This window comes from Salvelinus namaycush, chromosome 7 (genome assembly GCF_016432855.1).
Source record: "Salvelinus namaycush isolate Seneca chromosome 7, SaNama_1.0, whole genome shotgun sequence".
Lineage (NCBI taxonomy): Eukaryota > Metazoa > Chordata > Actinopteri > Salmoniformes > Salmonidae > Salvelinus > Salvelinus namaycush.
This window is the reverse complement of record NC_052313.1, coordinates 42242055-42260192: the sequence shown is the minus strand read 5'-3', so window position 1 is coordinate 42260192 and position 18138 is coordinate 42242055. Positions and strand designations below refer to the sequence as shown.

The 18138-nt window shown below is 44.8% G+C and overlaps 1 protein-coding gene across 1 annotated transcript in view; it reads right to left on the bottom strand.

The window, feature by feature from the left end:
* Positions 1–509: 509 nt before the first annotated feature.
* The window catches only part of LOC120050725 (contactin-associated protein-like 5), a 41213-nt gene continuing 23584 nt past the window's right edge, over positions 510–18138 (bottom strand). The window contains exons 8-22 of the mRNA XM_038997290.1: positions 10822–11095; positions 10512–10655; positions 10166–10331; positions 9109–9215; positions 7466–7585; positions 6889–7089; positions 6169–6325; positions 5868–5995; positions 5463–5633; positions 4960–5178; positions 4566–4805; positions 3582–3842; positions 3339–3472; positions 2973–3213; positions 510–766 (exon numbers count right to left, since the gene is read on the bottom strand). Coding sequence (XP_038853218.1) covers positions 510–766; positions 2973–3213; positions 3339–3472; positions 3582–3842; positions 4566–4805; positions 4960–5178; positions 5463–5633; positions 5868–5995; positions 6169–6325; positions 6889–7089; positions 7466–7585; positions 9109–9215; positions 10166–10331; positions 10512–10655; positions 10822–11095 — 2820 coding nt within the window. The remainder of the gene's footprint in view (positions 767–2972; positions 3214–3338; positions 3473–3581; positions 3843–4565; positions 4806–4959; positions 5179–5462; positions 5634–5867; positions 5996–6168; positions 6326–6888; positions 7090–7465; positions 7586–9108; positions 9216–10165; positions 10332–10511; positions 10656–10821; positions 11096–18138) is intronic.

Genomic DNA, 18138 nt, shown 5'->3' with positions numbered 1-18138 from the left:
TTATCACATTTAGAATCCACAAGTGAATACTAGTAAGTGAGTTAGGGTACTGGTGCCCAACCAACCCCAAATGAATAAATCCCTTTAATTGTACATTCAGAATGGAAGGCTTTATAGCGGGCTTATAAAGTCACTGGGGTGGATCCGATTCGTTGAGGCTTTTTGTCTCCTGACTTTAGAGCAATGTAATATGAAGTAGATATATAATAAATGTTCTCCAATTGTCATTGCTCATCAAAAGTGGTACAGCTCCCATGCGCCAATAAACAGCCTTTGAGATATAAAACTGCGGCATGACTATCCTCCATTGGGTCATTCTTGTAGCCACACAGGGAATGGATCACCAATGATCACTGCTCCTAGAAAGCCCAGGAACAGTCAGGGGACTAATACTGGGTTTTGTGATGAATGGCTGCTCTACCCAGAGGGGCCTGTTCTGTATTTGAGGCCAGGCAGAACAGTGTGCGGAACAGGAGGCAGGAAATTGAGCAAAGAAGGCTATGGTGGCATCAGATGTAGTACTCCTTTCTGCTGTGACTCACAGAGCTGTGCAGGTCCAGGTTTAGATCCAAGACCAAGTCTACAGGATAGCTGTTCTCCAGGCCTGCAGGGTAGCTGTGTTCCGGGCTGTGTCTGGGATCCTTCTTCTGTGAGATGGAGGCCTTCCCCTGGGGGTGGGTGTGGGTGTGGCTGCAGCGGCGATACAGGAAACATGACGTCACGGCCACGGCACAGAGGGTGATGAGGAACACAGCTGTGATGAGAGCTGGGAAGAGAGAGCCAGAGACAGAGAACATTGTTTTTACTTTAAAGTTAATCATTCTGGGGGTTACTTGGTAAACATGAATATCCCAATCCTGCCTACTGCGCCAAATGTAAAAAGTATCTGTTTCAGGGAGAATGGCTGTACACTGACAGAAATTAAATAATTTGCTACATAATTTATAATGTGAAGAAACTCAGATAACTGGGGATGATCTTCTGGCTAACCTCCAATTACCGCTGAAACACTTCTTGTCTTCTTCAGTCGATCTACGCCCCTATCGACACCCTCTGAAGGATTTATTTCAGAAGAAAGGAAGCAAGCAAACAAAGGAGATGTCAGACATGACCTTCAATTATATTCGGTGGACGATGAAAGGCTACGTGGGATTTATAAAGGCATTTCAATCAATGAGTAATTTAATTTAGTTATTATGTCTGCTCATGTCGAAACCTAAAAGAGATAGGTCAAGTTAATGAGTCATTAAAGACCCACTCTGTGATATTTGCAGCCGTTACAACCCTTTGTATAATTTGGATTTACAGTGCATTCGGAAAGTACTCAGACATCTTCCCTTTTTCCACATTTTGTTTTACGTTACAGACTTATTTTAAAATGTATTAAATAAATGTTTTTCCTCATCAATCTACAGACAATACCCCATAATGACAAAGCAAAAACAGGTTTTTAGAATTTGTTGCACATTTATAACAAATACAAAACAGAGATACCTTATTTACATAAGTATTCAGACCATTTGCTTTCAGACTCGAAATTGAGCTCAGGTAAATCCTGTCTCCATTGATCAACCTTGAGATGTTTCTAAAACTTGATTGGAGTCCACCTGTGGAAAATTCAGTTGATTGGACATGATTTGGAAAGGTACACATCTGTCTATAAGGTCCCACAGTTGACAGTGCATGCCAGAGCAAAAAACAGGAATTGTCCGTAGAGCTCAGAGACAGGATTGTGTCGAGGCACAGATCTGAAGATGGGTGCCAACAAACTTCTGCCCCCAAGAACACAGTGGCCTCCATCATTCTTAAATGGAATACGTTTTGGAACCACCAAGACTCTTCCTAGAGCTGGTCGCCCAGCCAAACTGAGCAATCGGGGGAGAAGGGCATAGGCCAGGGAGGTGACCAAGAACCCGATGGTCACTCTGACAGATTTCCAGAGTTCCTCTGTGGAAATGGGATAACCTTCCAGAAGGACAACCATGTCTGCAGAACTCCACCAATCAGGCCTTTATTGTAGAGTGGCCAGACGGAAGCCACTCCTCAGTAAAAATGCACATCACGGCCCACTTGGAGTTTGCCAAAAGGTACCTAAAGGACTCTCAGACCATGAGAAACAAGATTCTCTGGTCTGATGAAACAAAGATTGAAGTTTTTGGCCTGAATGCCAAGCGTCACATCTGGAGGAAACCTGGCACCATCCCTACTGTGAAGCATGGTGGTGGCAATATCATGCTGTGGGGATTTTTTTCAGCGGCAGGGACTGGGAGACTAGGATCGAGGATAAGATGAACGGAGGAAAGTACAGAGAGATCCTTGATGAGAACCTGTCCAGAGTGCTCAGGACCTCAGACTGGTGTGAAGGTTCACTTTCCAACAGGACAATGACCCTAAGCACACAGCCAAGACAAACGCAGGACTGGCTTCGGTACAAGTCTCTGAATGTCTTTGAGTGGCCCAGCCAGAGTTGAACCCGATCGAACATCTCTGGAGAGACCTGAAAATAGCTGTGCGGTGACACTCCCCATCCAACCTAACATAGCTTGAGAGGACTGCAGAGAAGAATGGGAGAAACTCCCAAATACAGGTGTGCCAAGCTTGTAGCATCATTCCCAAGAAGACCCAAGACTGTGATTGCTGCCAAAGGTGATTCAACAAAGTACTGAGTAAAGGGTCTGAATATTGTAAAAATGTCAAAAAAACTGTTTTTGCTTTGTCATTATGGAGTATTGTGTGTAGATTGATGAGGGGGGAAAAAACGATTTAATCCATCTTCGAATAAAGCTGTAATGTAACAAAATGTGGAAAAACTCAATACTTTCCGAATGCACTGTATGCTAATAAAATTACATAAATAAAATCCATATTGTGAAGCCGAACATGATTCACATCAATGCTATTAAACTCACCAGATGCTGATTGTGAAGTTGTACTATCAGCCAAGGCTCCACAGTTCGATTCAACTAGATTGCCAAGAACATGGACCAATGAGCTTCCACGACTCAGAAAGGCTGTCTTCAGCGGTGTCAAATGATTGTACTGGACAGACGACAGGCAGCCAATGAAACCCTTGGATCCTGCCCTAAGCACTTCCTCATCCAAACCAGCATGTCCTGCTGATGTACCTGTGACTTTACCTAAAGTCAGAGATCGTAGTGTGTTCATCTTCATGTCAGAAGAAAGGTTGTATTTTTGGTCGAAGTCTTTGTCAATCTGGTTTAAGAAAAAAGCAAACATTTCCAAATACACTTGAACACGCCATCAAGGTGGGCTGACTGTCTATGCTGTAAGCATAATACTTTGCTATGTTGAAATAGATTCAGATAGAGATCACTGACCTGGACATAAAGGTCTTTGCCTTCCCGGTGTACTTGGACACGGTGGAGCTCCCCATCGGCTAGGCTGGAGACTTTGGGAGTAAAGATCTCTGCTCTCTTCTCTCTGTTCAGACGGTACCAGATCTGCAGACTCCCTACAAAAGTTAAGAAAGTCTGAAAGTCAGAAAAAGCTTCTAATCTTACAATGTTGTTGAGAGATGAAGACAGAGAGAATAATGGATGGAGATAGAAAAAGATAGCTACCATTGTTAGCGAGGATGATAGCCAAGTACTGTTGATGGTAGGTGCTGACACAGAGTAACATGGCAGGGGTGTGGGTCGTCAGATAGCTGAAGGCAATGTTTTCTCTGGACTCGCCGTTGTGGGCATAGATGGCTGAGGACTGGCTATGGATTGGCTGACTGCTAGATGACTGGCTACCTCTGTCTCTGTTGTGCATGACTGGAAAAGGCATCTGGAAGGTAAGGGTCACCGAGGAGCCACTCTCAAAGGACATTGACACTTCTGTTACAGGGATACAAACATGGATGTTGTTATTAGTGTAGAAGGCTCCTATTCAGTAGTGCTGTATTGTGCTGTTGATCTCAGACACTGATTCAGACAGCATTTGCAAGAACCGGCTTATCTGAATGTTGAATGGGTCAGAACAAAAGGGATGCTTGAAAGAGTAAAACTCAAAGAAACATGGCTAGATCATCAATGGATCAAACAGAAGTCACAAATTCTCTGCGGTACCAAGTGCCCCTACCCCTAAAGCACGACCCTGTCCAGAAACCGCATTCAAAATGCTGTGAATAGGTTATAACTGAATATCTGAAGTGATAAAACCTGCTTTGATGCCAGTGGATTAATACAGGATTCATCCATAATGGGTGGCGTAGTCTCAGCAGGAGTCCTGTTGTGTGTCAGCCAGGCCAGCATGAACCCAGCTTTTGAATGGAATTCAATCCAACAGAAAATATGTCCTGGCCCGTGATATTAGTTTCAGATTTATGGAAATGAATGAGCCAATGGGGATTGAAAAGAAAGTATCTCTGATCCTTTTAATACATGCTTTGATCACTCCTTTGATCAAATACATTTCCCAAATGTTTTGAAAGAATACTTTTCTAAATCTATTTTCATACTTCAAAATATTGTAGCTAACTTTTCCTAACCCCAAAGACAGCCATTAACTCAGCTTCTCTCAATCTTTTTAGTTTATTGCTGTTTGTTGGGGTTACTCACCTTTCTTGCAGTGTGGTCCATTGTAGGCAGAGTGTGTACAGTCACAGACATATCCACTGTTTTTCTCCATACACCGCCCTCTGTTATGACAGACACTAGCAGAGCCATTGCAGTGGCCCGGGCAGCCTGGGGTCACTCCTGGGGTCAACTTGGCCTGCTCCTCCAGGTCAAGGGTCACGCCGTTCAGGGTCAACGCACGGATGCAGCCCAGGAAACTGCTCTCTTTGAAGGTGGATCCTCCTGGCAGGAAGTAGGAAGTAGGAAACACATGAAGTATAAACAGTATGTTTAAACTGCTCTAGAAATAGAAGAATACTACTTGCAATGTGGAACTAAACAGTAGCTAATATGCAAAGAAAGTGTTGTTGTGGTTTGACCTGGGTCTAGTGCCTACCTATGAACAGTAGGCTTTTGAGCTGCAGGCGGTAGTGCCCTTCAGAGGGGGCCTCCAGAGTGTGTAGGGGCAGCTGGTCCACTTGCAGGGAGGCCTCCTTCAAGTTGCGTTCAGCCCTAACGTAGTGCCACTGCTTATCATTCAGGGGGACAGGGGACGTCACCGTCAAGTCCACCGGGCCGTTCCCCACGTCAAAGATGAATGTTACAGCTGAGGGAGCTGAGGGGGACAGACAGACAGAAATTCAAGTTCAAACATGGCCCACTTTTGTTTAAGATGGATTTGTCTTAGGCTTGTAGTCTTTGGCTCCTGAACCAATGTATTCTCCCCACTCAAGCACAGTTTTCCATAATGTTATCAGAACTATCTAATCAAATACCAAGTCATCTTTCATCTAGAAACAGAAAAGCTTTCAACTTGAGGTGATCATCTATCATTTACACAAGTGCCTAGGGAGGGATTAGGGTTTGGTTGATTTGGGATTCAGGGAGAGACAAACTCACTGGTCAACTTCAGGGTGATGAAGTCAGCGGTCCCCAGGTTCTCCAGGAGAACACCAGAGGAAGCTGTGGTCTTGAAGTACAGGGAGATGTCCGCACTGAGCTCAGCCTGGAACTTAGGGAAGTGGAGGGATGATGACCCAGGATAGAAAGAGGCTGCATTCCACAGGAACCCTGCAAATAGAGGAAAGTACAGTAGGAAAATAAAGTAACTGAAAATGTAAAAACTGGGACAATTTACCCCACTCCCCCCTACTGTTCCAAAAATACAGAACTTGCTCCACTCTTCCCTGGTGTTAAAAATTAAAGTTACAGAATTTTTGTTGGCATATTCTGTATGAACATAAAATATAATTATTATTGGCACACTCGCTTTTGGGATAATTATATGAACTGAACTAAACTTACTGTCACCGTTGCATTGAAGGGAGCCGACTCTGTATACAGCTGCTGAGCCTGTCCTGTTGGTGTCTCCTATTACAATCTCAGTCAGTGGTAGGTGATCTTTGTAGGACAGCAATCCTGTGTCGTTTACCCTGTTGGAAAAAGTCTAGATCATTTTAGACATGTCCTCAGTTTACTCAATTTAAAGATGCACTCAAAGCTCTAAGAAATTATACATTTATAGAAGGAAAGACTGATTGGAAAAACACATAAATGTTGTTAATGTAGGTCATAAAACATATAAATGCATTGGCATCCACTGTACCACAAGTGAGTGTCTGCATCACAGTTGCAGAAGTAGTTCATGTCGATGCAGTTTTCCTCCAGGCTGCAGGAGCACTGTTGGACCCCAGGTACAGAGCCTCCCCAGTAGGTCTGTTTCTCTCCACTCCGGTCCAGCCACCATGACAGGGGCCTCCCATCTACAACCAAGGCACATTTATTTCCATCATGCAATCTCTACGAAAATACTAACATTTATTACATCATCGGCTATACTCTTTGTCTGACGAATGTGGTCTGCTTGGCACATAGGACATGTTCACCTACTACACACACAGAGGTATATCTTCTGCCATCATAGAAAACACATGATTGATTTTTAGTCTTGTAAACCCGACTCCACGCACATTGGGGGAGGCAAACGTCTGCCAAGGGAGACTAATTGATTTTGTAGGCAATTCCACTGAAGTTGGTGAAATATCTTGTCTTGAAATATTGTCTTGCCTGTATCTAAAACAAGACCGTCTGCATCAATATTTCATATGAGAAACAAAAAATCCCCAGGCGAGACAGCCAAATAAATCAGTGAGGCTTTTTTCACAGTGGGAGTTGGAATCACAGGGAGCAGAGGGTTCGGCAATACTTAGAACTCACTCTGAATATTTTTGCACAACTTTTTAGGCAGAAATCCATTATGTAATTTGAATTAAACTTGAGCTCTCTGTATTCTGTTTGCACTTATCAGGCTTCCAATAAGACTCACCCCAAGTATTGAAGAGACGGGACTTCCTGCAGATGTAGACCACTTCCTGTTGACAGTGCTCAGACCGTCCAATCAGAGTGCGGAGCTGCTCCAGGGAGACAGTGTAGTTGAACCGCATCACATATGGCTTCTTTGTTGTGGCTCCAGTCACATTCACAGACCCACTGTTGTTGTGGCCCACCACTGTCCATACCTTCTTCTCTATAGGGAAGACAGAGCAGGCATTTTACTTTATATACAGGATAATCTGGTTAACAGCACAGTGGATAATCCAGATTATCATATTAGCATGAGAAAGACTACTAGAATGTAATTTTTTCCCCAAGATAGGTGTCCTTCACATTTCTAATTATTAATTTAATTCAGGTTAGTCAACTGTATGAAAAGTACACCAGAGATAAACAAAGAAGTGTAAAGTGGTGGACACACTTAATCGTATTAGCCTCATATTATCTAATTGAGAATGTCCAAAACTGCACCAGTAGCTTCCCTGGCCTAGCCTGGTTACCAAACGCTGTGCTCACCATTGTTTCACTACAATTCAGTTTAACCAGACTATGCCAAGCCATGAGCTCACCAGTCATGTTGCAGTAGACCAGTGCTGCCTTTAGAGGACCACTCCCATCTGGATCAATGTAAAAGTAGCCAGACGCACTCCCCATTTGTCTGTGTGCCTCACACGACGCTTCATAAATAGCTGTAGGAAGCAAGACCAGTACTTATATCAATAGCCCATACGTGTGTCGCAGTATGCCAAGAGCACTAGCTCAATTACATTTTCTTGTCACATGCAAAATGTGTGAACGGTATCGGTGTGAAGTAGAAAGCCACGGCAGCTTTGATAATTCAGCAGTCAGTAAAGTTCCCTCCACTTCACAATTTATGACACCCTGATGGGAATATCAATGAAAGTTCAGTGACGGGAAATAGTGGAAACACTAATGTAACTTTAGTCACTCTATACAGTATATTAAACATAATATACACTCAGGGGCCAGTCTAGTACCGGTACACCCGGGTCGGACCCCTTTTGCCTCCAGAACATCCTGAATTCTTTGTGCATGGAAACGTTGCTCAATTGGTATCAAGGGACATGACGTGTACCAGGATAACATTTCCCACACCAATACAGCCTGTACCGGGTGGACACCAGGCAGGATGGGCCATGGACTTATGCTGCTTACACCAAATTCAGACTCTGCCATCAGCATGACGCAACAGGAACTGGGATTCGTCGTACCAGGCAATGTTTTTACACCCCTCAATTGTCCAGTGTTGGTGATCGTGTGACCACTGGAGCCTCTTCTTTTTGTTTTTAGCTGATAAGAGTGGATGTTCGTGTGGTCAGCTGCTGCATATAGCTCATCCGTGACAAGGACCGACGAGTTGTGCGTTCCGAGATGCCATTCTGCAGACCACTGTTGTACTGTGGCGTTATTTGAACTGGCACACCTATCACCGACGCTCATACCATGCTCAAAATCGCTTAGGTCATTCATTTTTCCCATTCTAAAGTTCAATCCAACAGTAACTGAATGCCTCGATGCCTGTCTGCCTGTGACTCACTGTCTGTAGGAGCGAACCATTTTCTCGAACAGGGTGGTGTACCTAATAAACTGTCCACTGAGTGTATTTGTACTGTATATTTTCAAAGGTGAAGATTTTCACTATCATGAAGGAGCCAGTTTAAAGGGCGACTGCACTTCCTGATTTGGCCTCGTTTAAGAATTGGTTCATTAAGAAATGCTAGCGGCCATGACTGAATTCAAACGTGAGTTGGTTTTGGGGTGTAGTTTGATATGGGTGTCTCTTGTGTGTCTTCGCCAGTGGGAAGCGTTAACCAAATAATTTAGCCAATTAGCTTTAGCCAGCTGGTGTGCGACCATGGCAAAATTGGTTTGACTTTGGATAGCCTATCCCTGTGGCTAGTTAGAGACCATCAATAAATTACACAATGTAAATGAGACAATATTTTCATATTACACACCTTTTAGTTCTCAGTAAATGCTTTCAATATTTGTATAGGAATTTCTAAAATATATTGTTGGTTTGAGGTTTTTAAGCATTTGAAATTTGGAGTTATTGGAATTTTAACACATTTATCCATGTATCTTGTGTATTTTACCGATTGTCTCTAACTAGCCCCACAGGATATCCAAAGTCAGCCCACATTTGTCATGGGCATTACATTTGGGCCGCAGTTGTGACAGTTTGACTTACAGTTGTGACAGGTTTCTCCAGTGTAGCCTGTCCCCAAGCAGTCACAGTAGAAAGTATCCCATGATTGGGTGCATCGTCCGTCATGCTCACAAAAATTAGGCAGACATCTATGGAAAGAGAGAGAGGCATGTTCAAGCCCCGAACATAACTCATGACTGCAGAGCTGCATACAGTAGCATGAAAATCCATTCATAGAAGATAAAAGAGATATATAAGGCAGTTCCTCTATCATAGTGTTGTGTCCTTGCATATCCACTGTCTATAACCCTCGATATAGCCACTGTTTGTGCTGTCTCCTCTGCCTGTTCCCTCCATCACTCTACCCCTCCATCTCTCCTTTCCTCCATAGAGCAGGCTTAGGGAGGAAACAGAGTGTGACTCCTGGAGCGCGTCAACCTAATCACTGCTGCCTGCTCTGGCACAGCCACAACATATTTCTCACTCAGCCTAATAGTCAGAGCTGGCACACAGGCAAATCAATACTGGCAGGGATAGATGCCCAGGGAGGGATGGGAGAGATATACACACACACACACACACACACACACACAGCTGCCTCAGAGGGATGGGAACAAATTATTCAGAGGATGTTTCTGGCTTTGGCAGTGTGACAGTACAGGCATACAGTCCAGGGGGCATCTCAAATGGCTCCTTATTCCCTATATAGTACACTACTTTTGGTGCCATTTAGGATCCACCAAGGAAAATGCTCTCTGTTGTAATGAGAGTCCTTCCATCTGATCTCGGGTCATACACATGTCATACTGTCTGTTGTAATGGGAGTCCTTATACCTGATCTCAGGTCATACACACGTCATACTGTCTGTTGTAATGGGAGTCCTTATATCTGATCTCAGGTCATACACATGTCATACTGTCTGTTGTAATGGGAGTCCTTATATCTGATCTCAGGTCATACACATGTCATACTGATAGATTGAAGAGACAGAAACAGAGATACTTTCCCGTATATTGTATAGAACAGTGTCACAAATGACATACTGTAGCCTAAATACAAGATATAAAAACATGAATTGTTGAGATTTTGTGAGCATACCTGTTGCGGATCCCACAGATGTCGAACTGAAGCTTGCTGTAATTACCCAAAAGTCCTTGCTGCACACGGGGTAGATCCATAAGTTGGTTGTTTAGGAAGATCTGACGCATGCACCCCTGGAAGGCCACAGTAGGGTTCTTACAGTCACCACTGTATTGGGGACAACCTGTTGGAAATCATGACAATATTTGTATTGCTAAATCATTCCAGAAATAGTCACCAAACACATTTTGATGAAACACTGATCTAATTAAAACACACACTTAAAACTTTCAAGCATAATTTAAGACAGTCATTACCAATTTTCCACCAACAATAAGCAATAGCTAAAAGACTGCCATCTTACCTCCAAAAAATACACTATTGCCTGAGTCTGCATGACTTTGTACGTCCATGGTAGATGTTGGCTCATTGTCCAAGACCAGAGAAACGATCAGATCTCTGTAGCTCAGACTAACAGAATGCCACAGTCCATCAGTTACACTGACTTCTAGTAAAACAGAACACAGAAAAACACAGCATTGGTTAGGCTACATTTACTGCAGTCCCATAATGCTGCCAGTTCATTGTTACCTGCAAACTTAGCAAACATTAGCGACCGCAAATTCAATGTGACATGCCATTAGGTGGCTTTTTCTAGCTAGCTAGCTGCTAACCTATGGAAATGTTTGTTTTCTGCTCAGCAGCTCCATGGACCATTAGGTGCAGTTGACCTCTGCTGATTTGCAACACCAGGTGCTGTGATCCCTGTGCCAGGCCGGTGGAGAACAGAAGTCCTTCCTGGTTCCAGGTCCTGAAGTGGAAGTGTACGTCCAGCCCCCACACCCCAAGAGGCTCCAGGGGTAGAGACAGGTAGCTACTGCTGGAGGACAGGAAGGTGGTGGACACCATCTGAGGCTGGGGCTCAGAGCATGAGAAGGTCACGTTGCCCTGGGGAACAGAGGAAAGGATAAGTAGGGATCAATACTATACCCATTCAGTGGTAGCCTACTACTGTCATTTATTGAGATGTGCTGATTAGCAACTGTTCAAAGAGATGGAAATTGTATACAGTATGGGAAGTCATTCCTTTTGTGTGTCTGTTCTGGAGTCCTTTGAGTCATGGGTCCTTTGACTTGTACAGAATGAATGTGCATGCGTCACTGACATACTGTACGTCACACACAAACTAGCAGATACAATGTTATTCATGGTCATCTGAGTGGAAAGGCCATAAAAATGTCAAATGTTATCACTAATTCAGCTTTCGTGTCCCAGGGAGAATGAAGGAGCAGTGAGAGTGAATACAGATTTCAGTATTTGTCCGATACACATGCTCAGCTTAGCTGTGGATACATCATCGATCCCGCTGCCTGCCACAGAGGAGAACAGAACTCAGGTGCTGGCTGTCTATCTGCACTTGACACATTTATAACTTATCCCAGTTACTAATAAGCATACACCCATTAACAAAATGACTGTAACAACTGTTAAATCCCAGTGGATTAATAAATTGAAAAATTGTATGGTTGAGAGAGATGAGGCAAAAGGAATGGCAAATAAGTCTGGCTGCACAATCGATTGGCTAACGTACTACAAATTGAGAAATCATGTGACTAAACTGAATAAAAAAAAGAAGAAACTACACTATGAAACAGAGATAATTGATATAAAAAATGATAGTAAAAAGCTTTGGAGCACCTTCAATGAAATTTTGCGAAAAAATGCAAACTGAACTCCATCATTCATTGAATCAGATGGCTAATTCACTACAAAACCGACTGATATTGCCAACTACTTTAATGTTTTTTTCATTGTCAAGATATGAAAACTTAGGCATGACATGCCAGCAACAAACGCGGACACTACACATTCAAGGATATCTGAGCAAATTATGAAAGATAAGAATTGTAATTTTGAATTCCGTAAAGTGAGTGTGGAAGAGGTAAAAAAATGATTGTTCTCTATCAACAATTACAAGCCACCGGCGTCTGACAACTTGGATGGAAAATTACTGAGGATAATAGTAGACAATATTGCCACTCTATTTTCCATATCTTCAATTTAAGCCTACTAGAAAGTTTGTGCCCACAGGCCTGGAGGGAAGCCAAAGTCATTCTGCTACCTAAGAATAGTAAAGCCCCCTTCACTGGCTCAAATAGCCTGTTACCAATCCTTAATAAAGTTTTAGGAAAAAATGTGTTTGACCAGATACAATGCTATTTTACAGTGAACAAATTGACAACAGACTTTCAGCTCGCTTATAGGGAAGGACATTCAACAAGCACAGCACTTACATAAATTACTTGATGATTGGCTGAGAGAAATTGTTGATAAAAAGATTGAGGGGGCTGTTATGTAAGACTTCAGTGCAGCTTTTGACATTATCGATCATAGTCTGCTGCTGGTAAAATGTATGTGTTATGGCTTACCACCCCCCGCTATATTGTGGGTAAAGAGTTACCTGTCTAACAGAACACAGACGGTGTTCTGTTGAGGACAGAGGGCGCTGTTTTCACTTTGGGGGAAAATCGTGCCCAATTTAAACGGCCTCGTACTCAATTCTTGTTCGTACAATATGCATATTATTATTACTATTGGATAGAAAACACTCTCTAGTTTCTAAAACTGTTTGAATTATATCTGTGAGTAAAACAGAACACATTTTGCAGCAAACTTCCTGACAGGAAGTGGAAAATCTGAAATCGATGCTCTGTTCTAGGGCCTGCCTATTAATGTCCTTGATATTTATTAGTATAGATGCACTTCATACGTCTTCCACTAGATGTCGACAGGCAGTGAGAGAAGAAATGGAGTGTATAACTTGATCTGGGGTCGAATAAAAGCTCTCGGCATGACGTGTCACCAGTTTCCTGTTTTCTGGAGAGCGCGTGAAGGGACCTGGTTTTGCCTTCTGATAAGCTGTCGTTATGGACGACTAATATCTCCGGCTTTGATTTTATTTGATACATGTGACAATATCATCGTAAAGTATGTTTTTTCAATATAGTTTTATTAGATTATTGAAATTTATTTGGGACGTTAGGCGTGTTGCGTTGTGTGCCTTTGTTCAGGAAGGAGAGCTTCGCGCTACTTTGCTAGCTTTCCGTGCTAATTGACTGGAGAAGAGGACATTCTAAATCCAAACAACGATTGTTCCCGACAAAGGACCCCTTGTACAACATTCTGATGAAAGATCATCAAAAGTAGGACCCATTTTATGATGCTATTTCATATATCTGTCGAACATGTTGTACTAGTCGTTTGCGCCCAGATTTTGGGTACTCTCTCGCTATACCTAAGCTGGATGTCGTAATGAAGGTATTTTTAGAATTCTAACACGGCGATTGCATTAAGAACTAGTGTATCTATCATTTCCTATACAACATGTATTTTCTAGTAACTGTGGCAAAGAAGGGGGTCGAGTGATAAATGGCAGATATGTGAGAGCAGAACTAATAAACGGGCTCTGCCCGATCACTAAAATGGCCACCCCGATCAGAACTACAGATCACAAAATGGCCGACTGACAAAACTACAAGTCCCAGAAGCAAGGGGAACCCTCAGAAGGTGGAGCCGACACACAGATAAAGGGTCAAGAAAAACCAGGAAGAGAGAGAGAGGGTTGGAAGGATCTATGAACCGTAGAGAAAGAGACAATAGATATTGGCTGGATTTACCGTGTATGAGCTGGACTGTTTTGGACTTACCTGTTGGCGTTTGGACCTGGACATACCGAGAACCCGATTCGTGTACCGAACCCTGCTATCCTTGACCTTGCCTACGACCTGGGTGGACCATGACGGAGAAACAAACACACAGGTACTGTCCTGTTCGAAAGAACTCTCATTCTGGGGTAATTTGGTGACAGTTTCCCACTTAATTTGTGACAAACGCTCATAACCTTGAAGAGGTTTGCCACACGTGGTGGAGAATGTGGGCATATGGACTAACCATTCCGCTGGTTAGGTAAAAAGAAAAAGAAAAAGTTCAGTTAGCACTCCAAAGGGGAGTCAGGTTTTTTTTTTTTTTTTTGTGGCTTGTTTGGTTAGGACAGTTTCTCAGGAAAATGAGTATGGAGGGAGCCATACAAGCCCTGTTACAAGCGGCGGCCACCCAACAAGAGGCAACTAGAGCTCAACAAATAGCTCATCAGGATGCAATGCGAATGTACCAGGACACGTTACAGGTCCAGCACCGCACCAACCAGCTGCTCAGAGAAGAGCAAGAGAGAAACACCCGGGAGTTAAGAGAAGGCCTAAAGGGGCTAGCGGACCAAATTGGGGCTCAATTACCAGCTGCAAATACCCAGAGGCGGGCCAATCATTTTCTTCAAAAAATGACAGCACAGGATGATGTGGAAGCATATCTTACCACCTTCGAAAGGACTGCAGAGAGGGAGAAGTGGCCGAAAGAAGAATGGGCAGGGCTTCTGGCACCATACCTCGACCTGGAGTTGACAGATGCACAGGATTACGATAAACTAAAGAGAGATTCTGGCAAGACTGGGAGTGACCGATACCGTGAGGGCACATAGCTTTCACCAGTGGTCCTACCGATCTGGACAACCTCCCCGAACACAGATGTTCGACTTGATTCACCTGGCACGGAAATGGTTGCGACCGGAGACCCGTTCCTCCACCGAGATTGTCGAGACCATCGTACTCAAACAGTTTCAGCGAGGTCTACACCAAGAAGTGCGACGATGGGTTGGCCAGAACGAGGTACTTTCCGCCGACCATCTCGTGGGCCTAGTTGAACGGTATTGTACGGCAGGAACAGCTGAGCAGGCACAGGAGGAAAGATTCCCATTTCCCAGGCCTGGGCGAACCGGCGGACAGGGTAAGACTGTCCCAACAGGTGGAGGGGGAAGAGAGCAGCGTGGGGGCATGAGGAAAGAATCAGAATCGGGCCGAGACACTAAGGGAGAAAACGGAAACCGGGACCGGGGGTCGAGGGGGTCTCCCGCCCGAACGCCTATTATCTGTTACAATTGTAATCGACCAGGACATATTGCAGCCTAATGCCCTATTAAAGAGGAGCCAATGCAATGTAACCTCGGTGAAAAAGAAGATGATATGTGGTATGCATGTCCTGTTGTAACCACTGTACTTGAAAGATCAAGAAACAAACATATGTGCAGGGTGACGGTTGAAGGGAAAGAGGTTGAAGCACTGCTGGATTCCGGCAGTATGCTAACCCTGGTCGTTGCAAACCTAGTGCCAACTCATAAACTGGATACAAGTCAGGATATCAGTGTTACATGCATTCATGGGGATACCCGTCTGTACCCCACAGCCTTAGTGAGCATACAAACAGAGGACGATCTGCTGAATTGTGAGGTCGGCGTGGTCCCAAAGATGCCATATGATGTAATATTGGGTAGACACTTTCCTAACTTTGCGAAGTTAGGCCAAAAGAATGGCATATTTGAGAAGCCAACAACCCTGACCAAGCAGGAAGAAGCATGGGGCCTTCAACCAAAGCCAAGAAAAGAGGTCTCCCAGGGGTCAACCTCACAGGTGCTAGTAGGGGAGGATGAGGATGAAGTGGCAAACCTCGTTGACAACGAACAGCCCGGTATTAGTGGGGCTGGGGTCGATCTGAATCCAGAGGATGACGATCTAGAACCAGCAGACCTGGCAGGGTCCTTGACTAATTTCGGGACGGCCCAAAACCAGGATCCAACCCTGCAGCAAGCCAGAGCAGACGTGCAGGTCGTCGATGGTACTCCCATAAATGATGGGATGAGGCCTAATAGTTTTCCCCACTTCATTATGAAAAAGGGTTTGGTGTACAGAGTCTCAAAAATAGGGGTTGATGTGGTTGAACAGTTATTGGTCCCCACCCGGTACCGGAGGACAGTACTGGATCTAGCTCATGGGCACATTCTGGGTGGACACCTTGGTATCGATAAAACCCGAGACCGGATTGTAAGGAGGTTTTACTGGCCAGGAATTCAGGCTGAAGTGGCTCGGCATTGTGGAGAGTGCCCGGAGTGCCAGTTAACAGCTCCCCGACCAGCTGTTAGAAGCCCGTTAGTGCCACTCCCCATAATCGAAACGCCATTTGAGAGGATAGCGATGGATATAGTGGGCCCACTACCCAAGTCCGCCAGAGGACACCAATACATTCTGGTCATTCTAGATTATGCCACTCGCTACCCAGAAGCCATTCCCCTTCGGACGATGACTTCCAAAAATATTGCCAAGGAATTAGTGCTCTTGTTCACCAGGGTAGGGGTTCCAAAGGAGATCCTTACTGACCAGGGGACCCCCTTTATGTCCCGCCTTATGGCGGACCTTTGTAAATTGTGGCAGGTGAAACAGTTGAGGACATCGGTTTACCATCCTCAGACGGACGGGCTGGTTGAGAGATTCAACAGGACCCTGAAGTCAATGCTCAGGAAGGTAATCGATAAGGATGGGAAAAACTGGGATTGCATGTTGCCGTATCTGATGTTTGCCATTAGAGAGGTTCCTCAAGCCTCGCTGGGGTTTTCTCCCTTTGAGCTGGTATATGGGAGGCACCCCCGGGGAATCTTAGACATCGCCCGGGAAACCTGGGAGCACCAATCCACCCCGTAAACTAGTGTCATAGAGCACGTCACGGCAATGCAAGGCAGGATAGCCACAGTCATGCCCATCGTCCGAGAGCACATGAGACAAGCACAAGAGCACCAGCGTCACACTTATAACCGGCAGGCTACCCTGAGGGAATTTCAACCGGGAGATAAGGTGTTAGTGCTGATCCCCACGGTAGAGTGCAAACTACTAGCCACATGGAAAGGACCATATGAAGTACTGGAGAGAATAGGAGAAGTGAATTATCGGATCCGACAGCCAGGTCGACGGCCACAGGAACAGATCTATCACATAAACCTGTTAAAAGCATGGAGAGAGAGAGAAACACTAATGGTCACATACCCTACACACACTCAGGGGGCAGCCGAAGTAAATATTTCACCTACTCTGTCCCCAGCACAAGTACAGGAAGTAAAGACCCTGATCCAGAAAAACAGAGATGTGTTTTCAGAGGTACCCGGCCGAACTGAGGTTACGGCTCACGATATCGTTTCCCTACCAGGGAGAAAAGTGAGCATGAGGCCATATCGGGTACCCGAGGCTCGACAGGCCGCGATTAGAGCAGAGACAGAGAAAATGTTGACAGCTGGAGTGATCGAGGAGTCACATAGTGAGTGGTCTAGCCCAATTGTGATGGTCTCCAAGCCCGATGGGTCTTTGCGGTTCTGTAACGACTTTCGGAAGGTAAATGAAATCTCCAAGTTTGATGCCTACCCCATGCCCCGAGTAGACGAACTACTGGAGAAAGTTGGTAAAGCTCGGTACATTACGACCCTGGACCTGACAAAAGGGTACTGGCAAATTCCTCTGACCCCCAGGGCCAAAGAAAAGACAGCCTTTGCAACCCCTGACGGTTTGTTTCAATACACTGTCATGCCATTCGGCTTACACGGGGCCCCAGCCACCTTTCAACGGCTCATGAACAAGGTCCTAAAACCGCACCAGGCATACGCCGCAGCTTATTTAGATGACGTGGGAATCTACAGCCCTGATTGGGAATCCCACTTACCCCGGGTACAGGCGGTGTTAGACGCCCTTAGAAAGGCAGGGCTCACGGCGAACCCTGCCAAGTGTTATGTGGGGTTAGGGGAAACAGAGTATCTGGGATACACCGTGGGAAGAGGGTTAATCAAACCCCAACGTAAGAAGGTGGAGGCAATTAGAGAATGGCCGAAACCAGTAAATAAGAAGCAAGTTCGAGCGTTCCTAGGGCTGACCGGTTACTACCGGAAGTTCATCCCAAGTTATGCCACAGTGGCCGCCCCACTCACCGACATGACTAGAGCCAGAGGACCAAACATGGTCAAATGGGATGAAAGGGCCACCAAAGCATTTAGGACATTACAGGAGGCTCTCTGCTGTAATCCAGTGCTGGTGGTACCAGACTTTGAGAAAGAGTTTGTGGTTCAG